The 19,318-nt window shown below is 41.7% G+C and overlaps 2 protein-coding genes across 2 annotated transcripts in view; both read right to left on the bottom strand.

Moving 5' to 3' along the window:
- Positions 1-9,221, bottom strand: part of LOC6735213 (5-hydroxytryptamine receptor 2A) — a 54,905-nt gene extending 45,684 nt beyond the window's left edge. Inside the window, exon 1 of the mRNA XM_039291994.1 lies at positions 8,820-9,221. The gene's annotated coding sequence lies outside the window, so the exon portion shown is untranslated. The remainder of the gene's footprint in view (positions 1-8,819) is intronic.
- Positions 9,222-15,321: 6,100 nt separating this feature from the next.
- On the bottom strand, positions 15,322-17,018 carry LOC6735212. Its single transcript, XM_016168451.3, has 3 exons — positions 16,897-17,018; positions 16,732-16,779; positions 15,322-16,635 (listed from the first exon to the last, which is right to left on the bottom strand). The coding sequence occupies exons 2-3, from the start codon at positions 16,766-16,768 to the stop codon at positions 15,494-15,496; spliced, it is 1,179 nt and encodes a 392-aa protein (XP_016028489.1). The 5' UTR covers positions 16,769-16,779; positions 16,897-17,018; the 3' UTR covers positions 15,322-15,493.
- Positions 17,019-19,318: the final 2,300 nt, after the last annotated feature.

Genomic DNA, 19,318 nt, shown 5'->3' with positions numbered 1-19,318 from the left:
ACAAGGAAAATGCATGGGGAAATGGGTGAAAAGCGGAATAGGGGGGTCGTTAAGGTTAGTGGCAGTCAGGGGAGTGAGAGGCCCGTGCGAATGGTGAAAGCACTTGGAACGCGTAAAGCAATTAACACGCAATTACCATTTCCACTTTGCCATGTCACAGTGTTGACATTTCTCACGATTCATTCTCGCTTTTCCCCGCTTTTCCCAACCTTATATCTATCCTGCATATGGAAGTGCGTGTGTGCAGGGGCGTGGTCTGGGAAATTGTGGGCTGTGAGGGGGCGTAATTGGCAATGTGTCTGCGCGTAAAAACGCTACGGCCACGTTGTCGCAATACAATAAAAGAGAGTACAAAAAAAATTGGAAATGCGCAGAAAACGCCAGTCACCGAAGGAATAAATGCTCTTTCTGACAGTTATATGAAAGCGATTACTTTAAAAAGTTCTTTATTTAGCCGGTTCTGATAATTGCACACATAATTCATTCCACAAAATAAGCTTTTTCATAAGCTTAGTTTTAATAAGAAACATTTTTTTTTTTAATTTTCTATATTTCCTGTTGGTCCAATTCACCAATACCCGCTGTGAGAGCAAACGTTAAAAAAAACGAAACCCGCCGCTGGAGAAGGGGGAAAATTCTTTTGGTTGTAGCTATATGTCAAAGCGAACAGATAACAAATGACAGGACACTTCCTACAGCCATGGCCAAAGCCGAAAAGTGTTGGTCAAAACGATTTGCTGGCAGCGCTTGTGGCCCTGATTGTTTTTGCTGCTCGTTTGCTTAGTTGTCCAACTGAAATCACTCAAATTGTCACTTGCCTCAATAATTAACATTAATGCGTGCCCCGAATCGCTGGCGTCTGCCAACATAAATAAGTTGGCCAAAAGGCGCTACGCATCTCCGACAATTGCCATCTGCTTGGGTTTCTGTCGACGGAGTGTGGGTATCATCAACAACATGTTTGCTTTTTAATTAATTTGTTTACTCGCAGCAAAATCGAGCCATAATTAACTCAAATGTCTTTCTTTGCCCGCCTGGCGGCGTAATTAAAGCCAAACTTTTGGCCCCACTTTGAAGTCTTAGCCAACTTTACCTGATCGCGACTGGAGTGTTATAAATTCTGTTTACAAAGGGTAATTTGGGGAGAACTAATCCATAATTCGAAGTTTATTAAAATTATATTAGATATAGTTATGCTTATGGGCTTATCGGTTTAAAACTTTCTTTAGTTTCATGAAACATCATTTTAGCAATATCAAAAAGGAAAGTAAGTCTACATAATACATAAAATTATCACCCTGTTTCGTTAAGCTTACATAATAAAATATTTGCTTACCCATTTAGACGGGTATTTCTATGGTCGATCTATCCTCGTACTTTATTTATCAGCCATAATTTTCGGTGGCAGGCCGTAAAAAAGCAAAAGTTTTGTTGACCATAAAACATCGAAGGGAAAGTTTGTGCATATTTATGTGAATATAAATGTACTATATAAAAGTGTGTGTGTGTGGAAAAGCGTCAAACTGTGCTTCAGCAACAACAATATGGAACGAAGTAAAGTGGATGCTGTTGGTGTAATTTGTGCTTCTAGTTTTGTTAATTTTACGGCTTCGCTCTTACTCTTTCTTGGTGTGAGTTTGTGTGTGCTTGTGTGTGTGTGAGCCATTAAATTTTGACATATGCTACAGGCAGACATAGCGTATTGCGTCTCACTCTGGCTCACTCTTTTTGGGGGTTGCAATTTACGAGCTCCTACTCTTTTTGGCCATTTTACATTTGGTAAAACAAACACGTTTCCATTAAAAAGTCTGCGTTTGATGGCAAGCCAAGAAATTCGGTGTATGTAGGATGATGATGAAGATTGTCGGCGGCAAACGGGTGTATAAGCGCATTGGTCCTTTCAATAGGCGTGGCCCACAGAGCTCAAGGTCAACCGCTTTGGTACTGGGACTTGTCCCAAATTACGCCAAACAGAAGGGTGGTGCAAAAAAGCACTTTTTGCATACTTGATGCGATGTTGCTGTGCCCCACGAATGAAGAATTGATGAGGGGCTGCAGCACCATCCAATTTCCCCCACCCATTTGGAATTAGCTCCACAAGCTGCGACATGAGATGTCTCTGCATTGATACAAGCAATTACCTTTGGCAACAATTAGTCCTGGATTTGAAATGACCCTGCTCGTGCACCTGTTACAGCGGCAATTAGTCGAATCAATTATATATATATATGTACGCCCGAGTAATTGCCATGGTTTTAGCTGCGCTTTGCCGCAGTCGGAGATGCGGAGCGTGGGTCAACGGAATTTATCTTTAAAGGCTGCCTGGAAAAGCAGGCAATGCTTTAAATTATGCATGGAAAATACTAACAAACACGAGCTTCGGCACAAAATACGAATGCAAATCTGTGGGCGGGCAGGTGAGGGAAAAGCGTTGGAAAAACGAAGGAAAAGTGAAGGAAGCTGAGACGTTTGGCAAGTTCAAATCGCAGCAGATCCGTTTTGGAATCTCGTTTTGCAGAGCTTTCACTTTGGCATGCTCCCATTTTGTTGCTGGCCGGAAAATTGGGCACGATGCGAAGTGAATTTATTTATGTCATTTTGCATCTGTGTGGGCCAGTGCTCGTATGTCTGTGTGTGTGGGTGTGTGTAGACGATAGCATCCTCAAAAAAGGACTCAGTCGCATTAGAAGCGAGATAAATATTTTGGCCTGGTTAGAGTATTTGTATCATATTTGCCTCCAACTCAAAAGAAATTGGACAAATTTTTGGCTGAGACCCCTGGGGGGACTTATCCTCTACGAGGACATATTACTCCCGTAAAATGCTACGTGAGAATCTCCGGCACCCCGAGACTCTTGATTGTGGTTTCGTGTTTCTAATTTCGACAAAGCTCAGGTCGTGCTGTTTGCGGTTAAGATAATTCCACTTTCCCAGGAAATTTATACGAAATTAGAAAATTGAATACGCCCAAAATCGGAGTCAAAGCCAGAAGGCGAGGAAAATAAGGCAAAAGAATGGGCGTTGCGGATTGGAAAATTTAATTTGCAACGGCCGAAGAACTTTCTCCACCGACGGGCAAAAGAACGAAGAAAAAAGCAGAAGGAAAATGGTTTGAAAAAAGCGAATAAAAAAAGGAAAAACAAAATCAACTGACAAATCTGCACACAATACGAGGACATTGTCATCCTGCTCATTGCTCGCCTTTTCTCCATTTGCCTCAATTTCCCACCGCCTCTGTCCGGGAAACCCGCCTTGGCTTATTGCTTGAGGTTTTTCCTCCTTGGCTCCTTTTTTCGTTTTGCGGGTTTTAAAGGGCCGTCTTAGCCGTCGCTTGCTTTTGGCCATCTCCGACTGTTGCCGCTCCTTTTGTTCTGGCATTCGTTCTCATTTGGCCAATTTTTTCCACGGCTTTCCTTCTCTGCTGCCGTGGATGCTGCCGTGCTAAACCAAATTTCAATTATTTTGTTTGTTGCCATTTTCATTACGTTTCGCTTTCATAGTCGCCGCCTGTCAGCGTGTAACAATGCGTCGAGCGGCAACTTCAAGAAGCAGGGCCACAAAAATGGAACGAAAAATGGAAAATTGCTTATAATGCAAACACTCGCTCTCACACACACAGACGAACATAAACTGGCCATAGCAGTCACAATGTGGAGCGGCCATTGTCCGCAGCTAGAACCCTTGCGACCGCCTCTGGCATCCATTCCTGCCGGCCACCCACCGCAACACACCACCCACCCATCGTCCTTTCCATCCACCATATTTTGCGGTTTTGTTTCGCGCTATTTTGCGAAGGCAGCGCCCCTTTAAGCGACATTAAACTGTTCCAGTGACATAATGAACTGGCCATTGCACGGTGGAAAAATGGCACTTGAGTGGGTAATTAAGTGCCGCTTAATCGACTTTCCATATGTCCTACTTGCAGAAAATCCTTTTTATAGACAGCTGATAAGTGTTATTCATGCAATTGCTAATTTTTAAATTTCTAGAATATTACGTTACGTTGAAAATATAAATGACAACTTATTTGATAATATGCATTTAACTTAAAATCTAAACCTGTCATCAATATATTAGTTATACTTTTCTCGAAATGTAATTTGGTAAAAGTTTTTCTCTTAGTGCATTTGCTAGCACTATTTGCTGCAGGAACAGCAGCAGGACCATCGATGCGTGTAGCCTGTGCTTTGATGTGTGTGTGTGTTTGGGTGAGGGGGTGCCATGGGTTCCACCATGTCCTCCGTGTCCTGGCAGCACTCTGCTACCCCTGTCAAATGCAGCCTTTTGTGTACATTTCGCTGGCTTTGCTGCCATCTCGCTTTCAATTCAGTTCTATATGCTGTTGCCTTTTTGTTTTTCTATTTCGCATTTTTTTTATATCACATATACGCGGCTCCTAGGCCAATTCGGTTTGGTATGAGACATGCTTAAAATACCAGACTTGTTCTCAAATTGAAACTTGATTATGTACCCACAGACAGAGGGATATCTGCCCCTCTGGCATTATCTTTGCATCCTTAGTCCGGGGTGCTCTTCTGTCCATTTCATTTGGCCCAGCAACATCGCGCTTGGCTGCATTGTAAATATTTTGCTTAGCCGGGCTTTGACACCAGCTGACACGCAAACGCCGTGGCAAAATATAAATAAGTCGCCACTGCCACTCTGATAAACTAAGCTTCTGGTGTATATAAGCATAGATACGTATATATATATATTGGGGGTCCTCTTTAAAGTCAGTCACTTGGACTTGTCTGAAATGCGAAGAGCTCGCTTTTATGGCATAGTGATGTAGATTCTGCTTGGACTTTACTCTGAGCATACATAAGCTTCACTCTAAATTTTTGTGGCACGACTGCATCATTCCTCTCTGTTATCTCTGGTATAAGTATTTAGTCTGATATAATGTTTAACCTCCTTCAAATGAAAGTCATCAAATAACAGAGACGAAATAGAAAAATACAAAAATATATATCAGTTTAATATGCAGTATTATATCTGGGAGATACTTCCGTTATTGACTGCAATTATTGGTAACAATGGCTTAAGCCACGGTTCCATTGTTGCTATGCTGACAATAGAAAATGTTTCGACCCCAAATTGGTCAAAATTTGAGACTACAGAAAACAGCTAAGCTAAGAACCCGAGTGCTCCAATTTTCGCCCTTCTGTCAAAGGTTGAAAATATATTTCTGCTCTCGATACCCGCTGGAATTTAATATTGTTCTCTCCACTTATAGTCGGTTTGAATACAAATTCGCATTCTAGTGTCAGCCGAGTTTGCTTTGCACTGCTATGCTGACAGCTGCCTTTCAAATGCAAAATATATTACCAGTTTGCTTTTTATTTGAATTGTAGTTGGCCCTTTTTTTTATGGCATCGCTTGTGCTGCATTTTGTCGATGCTGGACTTTGGACTTTGGCGAAAACGTTTCTTCTGCAAATGTGTTTTTAATGAAGCCTTTTAGCCAGTCAGTTGGGCAGCCTAATAAAGACTGAATGGCACTGACCCCCACCCACCAGTTCCACCTTTCCAAGTGACGGCTTGTCGTCAGGTCGTCAGAGTTCTTAGCCGTGCTTTTCCTCATTTTTCCCTCCATTTTTCCTGCGATATTCCCTTTTACGGCGCTTTAATGGGCTTTTGCCGTTTGCCACCGTTTGCTTTTCCCTTTTCAATAAATCGCAAATGGCAATGTGTCCCCTTCGCGCAGCCGAGTCTCGAAAATAAGAAGGCGAATCCTTGACGGGCCAAGTTTATGCAAAGTAGCTTTTAATATGTTTACGACTAAACATTTTTCGGCTGCTGCCGGTTACGCATCAGGTTAATGTCTACTCTTCGTCTCGCTTCAGCGAACATTCCCAGTCCTTCGAGTCCTTTCAGTCCTTTCCCCTTTATTGCACAATTTTTTAATAATTCCTGCCCCCTTTTAAAGGCAGAAATATTAAACTTTACTGCTGCGGCCGCACATTTCCCCGGTTGGCGCAGCCATTTCATTGTAAATTATTTCACCGTAGCCGACTCAAAGTTGAAGTGGCTTTCACATTAAAATGGAACGCTGGCGAAAATTAAATGTTAATGGAGTCGGATGTAGCCGCGCAAATATATATCTTGTAGAATTTTTAGGTACACAATCTACACCGACCACCCGAACCCAAAAAAAAAAAAAAACGGTTGACAGTTCCATTTCCATTTGCAAAACTTCCAGCAATTTTGTTGCTTTTTGAAATTAATTAACATTTAAGCTGCTTAAAAGTTTCTGGGTCAGTGCCGAATTTAATATTAAACAATTCCAAGACTGGATGGAGCAAGACTTAGGCTAAGCACTTCTCGCTACTTTTGGACAGCAAGGAAGTGGATGGCGGTGGCGGATTTCTTCTGAATTTTTCGGAGCGGATAATGCGGCGTATGCGTAATTTGCCGCTGGTCAAACACATGGCTGGCACAATTGTTTAATTTATGCCACAGCACGTTGTTGGCCGCTGCTGAGTCCATTTGATGGCTGCGGGGGATTAATGCAGCTCACCGACTGACTCATAAAACTCGGCTCATTGCCGCAGTCGACGCCCAAATGTAGGCAATAAAAAATTTTAAACCCTATATTATGCACAGTGAGAGTAGAGAGATGCCGGCCCCGAAGGGCCTGTGCATTAGATTTGTGACCCAAAAGCCAGCCAAAGTTTCAAACATTGTTCGCATAATATGGGGAAAGTTGCACATAAAAGAAGTCGCAGCCGGGGACTGCTCATATTGGGGCATAAACATGGAGCTGGAGAGCGGAACGTGCCACTTTGCCACTTGATGATGAATGAAACACCTCGGGCATGTGTGTGCCTCGTTGACTGTGGTTTATATTTGGGATCCAGCTTGGGTTAAGTTCTCGCACGCTCTACGCTCTTTATGGGGCTCACTACTTTGAGCCACGGCTTCACTGGATACGTTAATCTTATTTGCCATTGGGAGAACAAGTGCACAGCAAAAAATTTTGGTAGATATACAAGTTCCCCCAATTAAGAAGTTTAGTCTTTAGATATTATAAAAGTCGTAGGAAATTACACCATAAATTGCTTACATTTATTCTGATTAGGTCTGTTTTTTTCAGTGTTCGTTGCGTGTGCCTAAATAAAAGTAACAAATGTCGCCCAGAAAAACTTAGCGCCAAAGGCGCATATTTTGTCTACGAAAAGCATGCCGGGGATTTTCCCAAACTCTCGGTAAAATCGAGCCAAGAAGCAGATTTCCGGAACGCATGTGTATGCGTGTGTGTGTGTTGGCCAAGTTTTGGTGCGTGAATTGAATGCAAAACTCGAAAGTTAAATAATGCACGCTTCGTAGGCAGGCGACTGGGCGTCTTTCGTTTTTTTGTCAGTCTCTTAAATTTAATTAAAGAGACAGCCGGAGCAAATGCGATTACATCACAGAAAACTTTCAACTTTTGGGCCAAAGAAACGGGACCGAGAACTGCCAAAAGTGATTTGCACAGTTTGAAGGATTAGCAGGGAGCAGCTTAGGGGCCACAACCACATCCACATCCACATCCACATTCACATTCATATCCGCATCCACATCCTTGAGCTGCTGAGCCTCAGCCTCAGCCGGCCAGACAATCTGGATCTTCGCCTGCAGCTGTCACTGGCTCACATAAATCTAAACATTCTGATGTTCTACACGCTGGCTGGCATGTCAGAAGCCGCCCGCAGCCTGCGAGCCAGGTGAGTGACTACCTGTCCAACCCAATGCCCCTCAGTCCTCCTCCGGACCCTCGCACCCTGGCGGAAGAAACTGGATGAGCGTCGGTGGGATGAGCCTGGATGGCTCTAGAACAACATATCTTTGCATACTTGATGGCGCATAATGGTGCAAAAAATTGTTTACATGCATAGAGCAACAGAAAATGTTTTGCATTTACATAATTTTTGACTTTTCAAGTCGCAGCGCATTTTTTCGTAATTTCACCATGTTGGCCTGTGCAATTTTGTGAACCGTGAGAGTAATGGGAAAATTTCGTGAAATGAATGCTTCCCTCTTCCCCAACCAGCGACTGCCAATCAAATATGTATGGAAATTCTCCAGGCAACAATTTAAATCCATCCAGTGATGGACGAAATTAGACAGAGGGCCAATGAATCAGCGAAACCATTTTAATATCATTTAATGAGCAAAAATCTATTTTGTGAGCAGAGGTTTCATTGCAAATGATTCAATTATATTTTCTTAAATGCATAGATTGGCTGGCTTGTTTTGATTTTATTTGGATAAAGTTTTCTAGTTTCATGACAACTACTTCAACTTTTAGTTTGCATGTTGTTTTGCATATTAAAGAAGTAAACTTTCAACGTTCCTTCTTAATTTTATAGACAAACTTTAATATTGTAGCCAACAAATTATTTAACGAATTATTCTTTATACATTCATATGCCCACTAAGACCATTTAATTCAATGAATAATTATACTTTTTTGACAAGCTCGTTGCCACATTCAAGTAGCAGCTCATTATTAATTGTCAGTAAAATGTTTTCTCTTAATTATTTTTTTTTTATTATCTATTACAAATACTTTTGGATTATTACATTATTTTCATAATATAATGAGCTTGGTAACTGCAAGCTGCGTTGCATTTTATTCCGACAAATTAAACACTGCCATGAAATTAGTTTTCATCTAATTAAACATATAATTTGCATGCCCGAAACAATTACTATGTCAGCTTTGTACATTTTTAAATTAGGACACTTGAACGCATCACAAAAATAATGTTCTATAAATCCCGCCCTGCATTTTTTGTTTATGTGCATATTTTCTTTTATCTATTTTCAACTACTTACGTATATTTAAAAGTTTTTTTTATCGCGTTGAAATCAATTTTTTCTCTATTCTTTGGTATTTTTTGTGAATTTTTCGCTGCCTTTTGCTGGCATTGGCATTAATTGAAAATGCCGCCAAAACTTTGTTTGCACCAAGCTCATGCTTCACACGCGCGCTGATAAGAGCGTTTAAAGTTGGCCAACACACACACACACACAGACACCACTACCACCAACGCCGCACACGGACACTGATTACTGATACTGATTGGGCCCACACACACACAGGGCCAAAATGGTCAGAAGTGGCAAACGCGAGTCAGTCGCTTGGCCAGTGAGCTGATGCCATTGCCAAGATGATGCGAATGTACGTCCAGTTGCGCGCTGTGCCATCGACAAACTGATGATAAACGAAAACTTTTTATCAGCAGCAAGCGTCCTGCGGCGCGACGTCAGCAGGAGCGCCCGAACATGTTGTTTTGGTTCGGTCGTATAAGAGTTGCATATGCGAGTTCGATGCAAACTGCTATGCTTTAAGCGAAAAAAAAGAGAAGCAGTCTGGGTTTACTCTCTCTTATTTTCGCTAAATGCGCGCTCTTATAATTTGTTGTTGGGATAGGCTCAGCGGCCAACCGATGTTTGTTAAATGTTTGATTTTAAGTTTAGAATAATAAATTTTCCCAATTACTGGATAACTAACTATTGTAGTTTTTAATATAATAATAATCACTTTTGAATACTAAAAATAGTTTAAGCTAATACTTATTACCAATTATTTATTTTAAATTTACCCTTAAACGGAATTTCTTATGGTTTTCTTTAAACTGTGATAAAATTTAAATTTTCATGCGAAATTCGTACATATGTTGGCGAACAATTCAATGTGACATATGTTGAAAATAAATCCAAACTATAAACTACAAAAAAACACAATGAGCGAGCCAAATATCAGCTCAAACGAGCCCTAATTGCTCTGCACAAATAATGTGTGTTAGATTGTATTTAAAAAGTAGTCGGAATAAATAAACTGAAATTGTCTATTTGGTTAAATGAATTGCCCGCTAGCTAGTGCATTTTAAATACCCACTGTCTAATTAAGTTCAACGCCACTCACAGACTTTGGCACTGTATTTCACTTCCGTTTTCGGTTCGCCCTGCTCTCCAGTTTTTCTACCCGCCTTTCCCGTGAGCTAATGGCCAATAACTTATTCATAATTATGCATTTCCCATTTTCGCTTTTATCTTTCGCTTCGTTTATTTGGCATTTCCTAGCTCTTCAGCAACCACTGTGCTGGCCAAAAAATATTCAAGGCGAGAAGGAAAAATAGTTTTTATTTTTTCGAGAGCGTGCTCCCTGTTCGCCGTTGATGATTAATCAATTATGGCCAAGCTGTCAGAATCGCAAACAGAAGTTGCAAAATAGAAACATGAGAAAAAAAAGAAAAAAACAAGAAAAACAGAAAATGTAATCAAAATTTCAGCGCTGGCAGATCCAATAATAAATCGAGGGCCAAAGCAAATAATGAATTTATTTGCCGCTTTTCATGTGTTCAATATCTGCTTTTGGCCAACCGATTTCACGCCGGATCATTGGCCATTAAAAAGGCTTTGACATGAATGAAGAGAGACGGCATGCAAGCGAAATGAAAGAGACGGAGGCCAGTTGATGGAGCCGGACCATTGAAAAATGCATAATCACCTGCCTCGCGGCCAAAAGAGTAGGTTGCGAAAATTTAATTTGTTGTAATTTGCAGCTCCGACGGCGACGATGGCAACGGAAAAGCTGTGCGGAAAATGTGCACGGCAAAAAAAACGGTGGCTGGCCATCTTTATGAGTGACAAATTAAAATGCACTTAGCGCACACCTAAAATAAAAGCGAAAAAATGGCTTACAAGTTGTCAGCCAACTTTCTCAATCTGCCTGCGGTCATTCCGCAGGTCTAAGGAACATGGTTATAATAAACGGGGAGTGGGCAACATGACGTGACTTAAGCGTTTTTCCGGCTGCAACTTGACATACTATCTTATTGGGTTAAGCAAGAATTGGGAAGAACTGACAGATTTTAGCCTTTAAAAGGAAGGAGTGGCGACAATATCTTAATCTCTATTACGGGAAAAACACCTGCGTGTAAGTTCAGATGGTCCCAGGCAAATGGAACATTACAACCACTTTGAACCATAAAATCTCATTGTGTGAATATTAATAATAATCATTTCTAATAAACAATAAAGATTCCACTTATCTGCAGCTTTAAGACATCTCTACTTTGCCCGCATTTAAATGTTCTGCCATTGTCCACTGCCAGCCACTGAAATTGAGTTGTGAATGGTTGGCGGGAGGGGGGAAAGTAAGCCAGTCGATGGCATTATTGTCTCCAGAGTTTCAGCTGGGTACAGTAAATAATGCTTAGCAGTTGGCCAAGCCACATTGATGATCCTTGTTTATGCATGCAAATCGTGAGAGTTTTCCTCAATTCAAATTGCCGAGCTTAGCCATCATCAACTATGATTTGTTCAATAAGCATTCGTTGGTAGCTTGTGTACCTCGTAGGCATTGGCCACTGTGCATCGTAATTGCCCTGGAAAATTGAATTTCCACGGAGACAGCGTCGGCTTGACAACACTGTGGTCATCTGGCAGTACCCCTTGCTCCCAGCCACTGCCTTCCATCCTGGCATTAGGATTAATCAGCAGACTTGACATTTAATTGTTGCTCTCACTGGGCGCCCAAGAAAAGGGGCAATGGGGGTCAGTTGAGTGCCAGGCTGGCTAGTTCATCATTTGGCGACTTCATGGGCGGGGCCAGATTAACTTTATGGCTAAGGCGACTACTTGAAAATGGCTTGATGCTCTACTTATACCTATTAATCGTAGAGTAGAGGGGTATACTAAATGCTTTGAAATGCTTGTAACACTTTTCGACCATAGATATATATGTATATAATTTTATTATCATTGCCAGTTTCTATCAATATGCCTGTTCCGCCGACTTGACCAGTCCGGAAACTCAAATATAGAATTCTCTCCTGTTTTTCTTTTGAACGGTGTACATTCTCTCTAGCATTTTCTCACAGTGTCCTTGTGTGCTTTTCCAAAAGTGACTGGGAATTTGGCATAGACCTTTAAATGCATTTTGTGTGCGCATGTTAATTGCATGGGATTGGGGCAACGACAGCAGCCCGCAGCAACATCTTTCAATTTGTCTTTTACAATGTGATTTATATGCTAACAGGGAGTGGCCAATTTGTTGTAGTGGCAGTTCGAGAGTTGCTGCCTCAAGTTGAAGGCATTTTTTGTGTGTGTGTGCTGCTGGTTGCATTTGTTTGTTTGTCTTTTTGCTTTTTTCGTAAGCATTTTTTTCTTATTGTGCAAGAGTGTTGGTTCGACTGCTGCGTGTGCATGCAAATGACTTGTCAGCTGACAATGGCAACAAGCAAAATTGCTGACCATGTAGCAGAGTGTAGGTGCGGATGATAGTGTCTCTGTGGGAGCTGTGTGTGTATCTAGCCAAACCAAAAATTTGCACATAAACTATCCCTGACAGCAAAGTTTTGCACTTGTAAAACTTGCACGCAACAAGAAGGAGGCGCACATACACAACTTTTCTCTGTTTTTGCGGTTTTACTTGCAAGTGCGTTGAAATAAATTTGACTTAGGAAACGAGCAAACAATAGCAACAACACGACCCAATTACACACACCACAGCACCAAAGGCACTTTAAAGGATACATCTACGGCCCACCACACCCACCTCATCCCATTTTGGCCATAACTTCACACAACGCCTCGTCGTTGTTGACAATTTAAATAGAGTTTTCTTGCATTTAAGCCGCTTTGATGTATGCTCTCACTTGTACGCGCCGTTGTTTATTTGTTTATTGATTTTCACAGCGTTTTCATTGCGAAACGTCTGCATTCTGCATCGCTCGGCATTTTATCGACAATCCTTCGTCAAGCGAAATAATCAACATTTTTTCACCCATTTTTCCTGCCAGTTGGCTTTGTATCCTTTCGCCCATGTGTTTTTTTTTTGCGGTATGCGTGCGGTTGGTATGCAATTGAAGGTGACACTGAAATTTGCATAATTCTGTTGTCACATGTCGCATACGCCATGTATGATAGCCGCAAAAGGCAATCGGGCGAAAATAAAATAACCGCCTTTTTGAGCCGCACTGCAAAGTTCAACGTTTGACTTTAACGTAAAGCAAAGTGGTTAATAAGTTGATTAATTTATTTTTAATGAATTGAGTGAGGTAATGTATATTAACAATGTGTACACAATTGGAGGGTGTTTACTGTACTTGTTCCTTTAAAAAGGAACATATTTACGTTAAGAAAAGGTTTCTGCGAAATAAATACAATAACAAAAGCTACTACGTAGCGTAAAAGATGTTAAAATTGATTTTAAAAATCAATTTACACGAACAACAATCTGTACAGCAATTTAACAATTGTTTAATAAAAACAATTTTATATGTATTTCACTTGCATCCAAATTTAACTATTACCAAACTGATTTTACCTAACAGCAATTCCTGTATTTATTAGCATACAAATTATGGTTATCGAATTTCCATTAAACCACTTTAAAAACGCCAAACCAGTTAAGTAAAACACTTTTCGTTTAAAATTGATGATAATGCCAGAGTGAGCTTAAAAGCAGCAAACTGATTTTTGCAATTTATACTCACCAATTTATTTGCTGGTTATTTGTGAAAAGTTTCCCCTTAGTTGTCCAAAAAATGTTTATATATCTTCGGGCAGATTCCTGATACTTGGGCCATGACTTTAACGGCATTTTAAAGGCCCTATGCCATTCATTTGACTTTTGCTGACTCAACAGTTCAATTGAATTTTATGTTGTTGCCTGTCGCCTTTTGACTATGAAATCTAGATTACAACTTTTGGCAACAACTTGTGGCTAACGTAATTACAAGCTTCCAAATGACAACCATAACATTAACAACAAAGGCAACGAAAGACTGGCTGAAATTCAGACCGAAAGCCAGACGAAGCGAGTGACTGACAGAAGAGAGTCCTGGCAATGTCCTGGCAACGCTCGTCTTTGTCATCCTCATAATGAAGCCATAAATTTCAAAAGCAAAGAGATTAGCGAAAGTGGTCGCCGCCTGCCTTTCTCGAAATTTATATTTATATTTATATCTATATTGCACGCATCTTAAAGCTATTTACGCAGATGTCAACTTAAAGCGAAAATGGCATTGGTGACGAAAGTGTGGCAAAAGTTAATGCACTTGCAGTGCTGACAGGACCTTGGAGTTGAGTGGAATGTGGAATGGCTGATGCAAGCATTTATTATTTACACTTGTAAATAAATATATGTGTGCGCGAGTGTTTATGTTGGAGGGGGCCTGGTCACTTAGCAGCGGGAATTGCACATACATTCGCATTTACACTCCAGTTAACACCCCAGGGACATTGGCAGTGCCACCAAGTGCAGAGAAAAAAATAATGTTTACCTGATCAGATGGACACCTTGTATATTTATATGTCCATAATAAATTTTAAAAGATTTTTTTTTTGAATATAAGAGAATCAGAAATTACTGAGAATAAACAAGTAAGTCCTTTAATTATTCCATTTATATGTCGGTAATCGTATAAAACACTATTAATATTTAAATAATAATTTAAATTTTATACCACTATGGAAATATAATTATTGTGCAATCTTACTCCATTATTCCAATTTTTCCAAATGTATCTTGAAGTCGAAGGAGCTACGCAATTTTACGAATGCTGCGTTGCACTTTTCCGCTTGGCACATGTAGATGTACTGGCATCTAGTGCAGTTTATATAGATTATATACATGGATTTGTGAAGCAAATTTGTATTTATGCTGATGGCCAGGCACCCATGACACTCGCTATTTCACTGGCTTGCGTTTTCCTTGGTGTCCCGAGTCCTGAGTCCTGAAGCCTGAATCCTGATTCTCGATTCCTGACTCCCAGCACATTATGTGCCCCATTTAATGTCTATGTATGTGCAGCCAGTACACTCGCACATACTATGGCACACACTTACACGCCCAGTGAACGTCAAGTGGCAATTTACATTAGTTTTATTGTATACGAAATTAGCAGCATTTAGCAGTGGCAGCCGGCAAAACTTTTGCCTTTCGGCTCCACTCGCTGTGTCCCACTCCTACACACACACACATGTATGGCTATAAATGGAGGATATATTCTCATCCGCAGTCAAGGGTTTGTATGTTAGATTTGTTTGCTCGTTTGACTGCACTGTCGCACTCGGCATATCAATTTTCCCGCCCAGCCACCTCTGCGCTCAGGACATTTCAAGGTAGGAAATCGATTTTGTTAATGAAAACGAAGGAGAACTTCAAGGAGAAGGCCACACAGGGGATCGGGTGTCGATTGGAGCGAAAGTTTGATATTTGTTACGGGCGGAACAATGGCCATTCTGCGTGATGATGGCATTCCCGAAGGATTATAATGCAGCTATAGAGCTTGATTTTTTTATATTCTTCCGCTGAACATATTCCTTTTTGATGTGTATTTAGTTTTTATTGTCTGTTTTTGTATATAGAGTAAAATCCTTACATATGCAAGAAATATAAACTTCCAGTTGGAGCAACAAAAAATAAAAAAAAGAATGCGGAAAAACAAGTAACCTAAAATTTTTAAGAAACATTGTGACAGCTGCCCGTTTTAGATTTAGATCAGATGGCACTCGTTCACCAAAACGACATCATCCTCGACCATGTCGCCATTGCGATTGGCATGGTGCTCATGGTGGATGGGACAGCTGACGATGAGCTCCTCCTTGGGTTCCATCTTTTGTGCCTCCTTCTTGGCCTTCTTCGTTAGTGCCTTATCCTTGATGCCCTTCGTTTTTTCCATCTCCAGCTCCAATTCCAGGTGATCGCCCAGCAGATGATCGATGACATCGGGATTGTTGCGCAAAGCCAGATCCATGGCGCCATCAAGGAATTGGTAGAGGGGTGAACTAGCGCGACGCTGTGGTTCCTTTGGTGGTTCCAGCAAGAGATTTCCCTCGAAAGTGGGCTGCAACAGCTGTTGCAGCATGTAGAGCATCGGTGGCAAAGCCGGCGAGGATTTGTGCTTGCGATGGTGCTTCAGTGGTGCTGCATTATGAAGTCCGCGTGGAGTGTTCTCGGCTGCATTCAGCAGTAGCACTCCGGCCAATTCCGGTGGCAAAACTTCCGGGCCGTAGTTCAACTCCTGCTGCACACTCTCAATCATCATGTTGGGCGCCAGCAGCTCGAACTCCTTTATCTCGTGCTTGCCATCGGGCGAAACCAGCTTGTTGTAGTACACATAGGGACTGGAATTGGGATTGGGATTGGAACTAAGATTGGGATTCGGGTTGGGTGGGAGTGAGGTGGCCATAGCAGCAGCTTCCACCGCTGGGCGACGCTTGTGGTGCAATTGTCGTGGCTGCAGACTGTCGTCCATCAGGCTACCCAAACGCCTCTTGGGACGGCGCAGTCCCAGCAGATCCTCCACTAGCTGGAATTTTCCGGCATCCGGAGGCGAGGATGTGGATGCCACAGCAGCAAGTGATGATGATAATGCGGTGGTGGTTGTGGAGCTAGTGGTCTTTCCACGAACTACAGTACTGCGCACCGGTCCAGCAGTAATCTTCTGCTCCGGAGATGTGGCTTCAGTCATGTTAGCCGTGGTAATGGTGCTATTGGCCAACACGGTGGCTTTTCCGCTCAGTGAGCCAGTATTGTCCATTGTAGTGGTTTCATTATAATCACTTGCAGTATCGCCTTGAGAACGCTTCATGCGCAGACAGTCGCCGTACATCGGTAGCATCAACATGAGGGCACCTTAAGCAAAACAATGGATGGGTTTGTCATGAAATATACGCAATTAATTATAAATAATTGCACGCTAGATGGTACTGATGACTAAAGTATACTTACACCCAAGGATCAGCAAGTAATTCATCCTGTAGAGCATGATAGGCAGCGCTGTGGAAGACAGTTGAGTTGAAAACGTTGTTAACCGAAAAGTGACCACAAATATTCTCTGGGTTGAATATTTATTGTAGATTTTTTTTCACCAGCATAGTTACAATTTGAACTTACTTTATTTGATTGGAGTGAGTTCTAGGTGTGCTCGACACAAAGTTTGTACTGAAAATAATTCGAAATGCTTCCTGCCTCATGGCGAGGCTTTGACAGACAGCTGGGGACCTGGTAAAAGGTTACTGAGAGCACGAAAAAAATCGAATTTCAATATTTTTCTGATGGGGATTTTCCACACACACACACACACACAAACTTCCATTTGTGGCGACCTTTTCAAGTGCTGCAAATGGCAGCAATGGTACAAAAACAAAACAAACAAACAAAAAAAAGAAACAAAACACAACCGCGCACACCAAAAAAGTTTGTTTCGTGGGCCGCAAACAAAAGCAAACAGTGGAAAAAGTTTAGCTTATAAATTTCCAATCAATTTTTCGTGCAAAAATCAAGCGCCCTCACACTCACACACAGGCACAAGCTCAAGTGTTCATACACGTTGTGTGTGCCTGTGTGTGAGTAGCTATTACTTGATTAATAAATATTAGCAGCAAAAATTGGAAAATTCTCAGCGAAGCGTAAAAGTGCAAACACCCAAACGGAAATGCGATACATTTGCGAAATGGCAGGAGCATTTTCCAAAACACCGATGCTTCTCTACGCACACAAGCACGCACACAGCACTACTCACCTACTCCATGTAACTTTTGATATAAAGGGTATATAAGAATTATCGAAGATCTGAAATAAAGATAGTTTATGATAAAATATACATAGATTCTTAAGAATATATTGACTTATAATAAACTATATTTTCACATTTGTGCAAAATGTTACAAGTATTTCTTCTATTAATTTTTGTTGCTTTCAAAAGGGTATCTCTTTTTCGTTTCGTTTGCTTTTAGCCTAAAACTTGAACTTGTTTCTGCCGCCTTCGGCTTTAGGCATTAATAATGTAAAGTGCGTGCGTCAAATGTGAATTCCTTGCTGCCAACTCACGCGATTTCATAAACTGGCGACATTTTCAACAAACAATTCTCATCGCCGTCTTCGAGGTGTGTGTGTGTGTTTGTGTGTGTGTACGCCCTTCGAGGCGACTTGGCGCTCAGGTGGATTTTGGGGAGCAGGAGGCGGTAAACCAAGGGACCCCGAGGAGCAGGCACTTTTCCTTATCAGCTTAAATGTAAATGCCAAACGAGTGCAGTTGAGGGGGGTGGCGAAGGGGGGCGTGGCTGAGCAGCAGCTGTTGCTGCATTGGGGATTTGCACATTTATACTCGCATATTGCAGCCCCTCTCCTCGAAAACCCCGAGATCCCGATCCCTCCTGCTGTCTCGTTTTCATCTTCTCGGTTTATTTTTTTTATCTGCCAAAGTTGATTTTTCGAGTGTATTGAATAAAAGTCGATTTTCCCCTTCTGGATTTGTGCGCGTTCGACAAGCGGCTTAAATGCGTACAGTTAATACATATCCTTTTTGCATATGTCTGCGTGTCTGGGGCTCATAAGCCAGTGTGTAAGTGGGTGTGCGTGTTCTTGCTTTGATGTGTGAGTCAGTTAAGGTCGTGGCTTATTAGGGGTCCGAAACCTTTGCCGCAGTGCATCAACGCGGCGGGATTTGCACGCAGACACTCCAGAAAGGCTCCCAAGGCGATCCACTATAATTGGTAGCGAAAATCACGCATCCGCCGTGTGGGTCAAGTGGTGCTGGGGGAACTGCTCTAGCAGTTGCTTTGATCTCGGGCGGAAAATCGGTGAGTGCGACTTTTATTAAATGTTTCCCTTTCGATTTGTTTCGGCGGAAAAACACCCTGGCTTTGTAAACTTTCATTAGTTGCCTCGTTAATATTCCAATTGTTGACACACAAAGGCGAAAGGTGGCGGAGGGAATGGCTGGCTGGTTGGCTGGCTTAACCTGTGTATAAAGGAATTTAATTAATAACGTCCTTCGTCCTTTTGCGTGTGCAGCGCGGCGTAAACTTAATTAAATGCGCAAGTGGCAAGTAGCAAGTAGCTGGGGCCACAGTGGCAAATGACAAGTGGAGATGCAGGACCAGCAGACGCAACTGGAGAAGCTCAGGTGCAAAGGTTGAAGGTAACACCTGGCCCGGCTAGCAGTAAGAAAAAATGTTAAGGAAACCCTGCTCCTGCCCCACATGTCAAAAGTTTTATTGGCCCAAACGCTACTTTTATGGCTACTGTTAATAGTGAAAAATGGTGCAACAAAAGCCAGAATGATGGCAGATGCTTAGACAAAACCAGATGGAAATGGCAAACTGGGGGAGTTGGGCAAGTTCATCGAGTTGGTCATAAAACAACGAGTTGTGGCTCAGTGACTTTAACGCGCTTCCATCTTTACGAGTTTGGTGCGCCGGGTTTATAACCTGTAACTGGGGGCAAAGTTTATTAAGTTTATGCCAAGTGCATCAAATATGCAAAACCGCTATAGTTGATCATCTTGGATGCTCGATGGATTTGACTTCGAGTC

This window comes from Drosophila simulans, chromosome 2R, assembly GCF_016746395.2.
Source record: "Drosophila simulans strain w501 chromosome 2R, Prin_Dsim_3.1, whole genome shotgun sequence".
Lineage (NCBI taxonomy): Eukaryota > Metazoa > Arthropoda > Insecta > Diptera > Drosophilidae > Drosophila > Drosophila simulans.
This window is presented reverse-complemented; position numbering and strand designations above follow the sequence as displayed.

Coding starts and splice junctions, on each gene's coding strand:
- LOC6735212 (XM_016168451.3), bottom strand. CDS start 16,768: ATGCTCTACAGGATGAATTACTTGCTGATCCTTGGGT. Junction 16,636..16,731: donor TTACTTGCTGATCCTTGGGT/GTAAGTATACTT, acceptor GTTTTGCTTAAG/GTGCCCTCATGTTGATGCTA.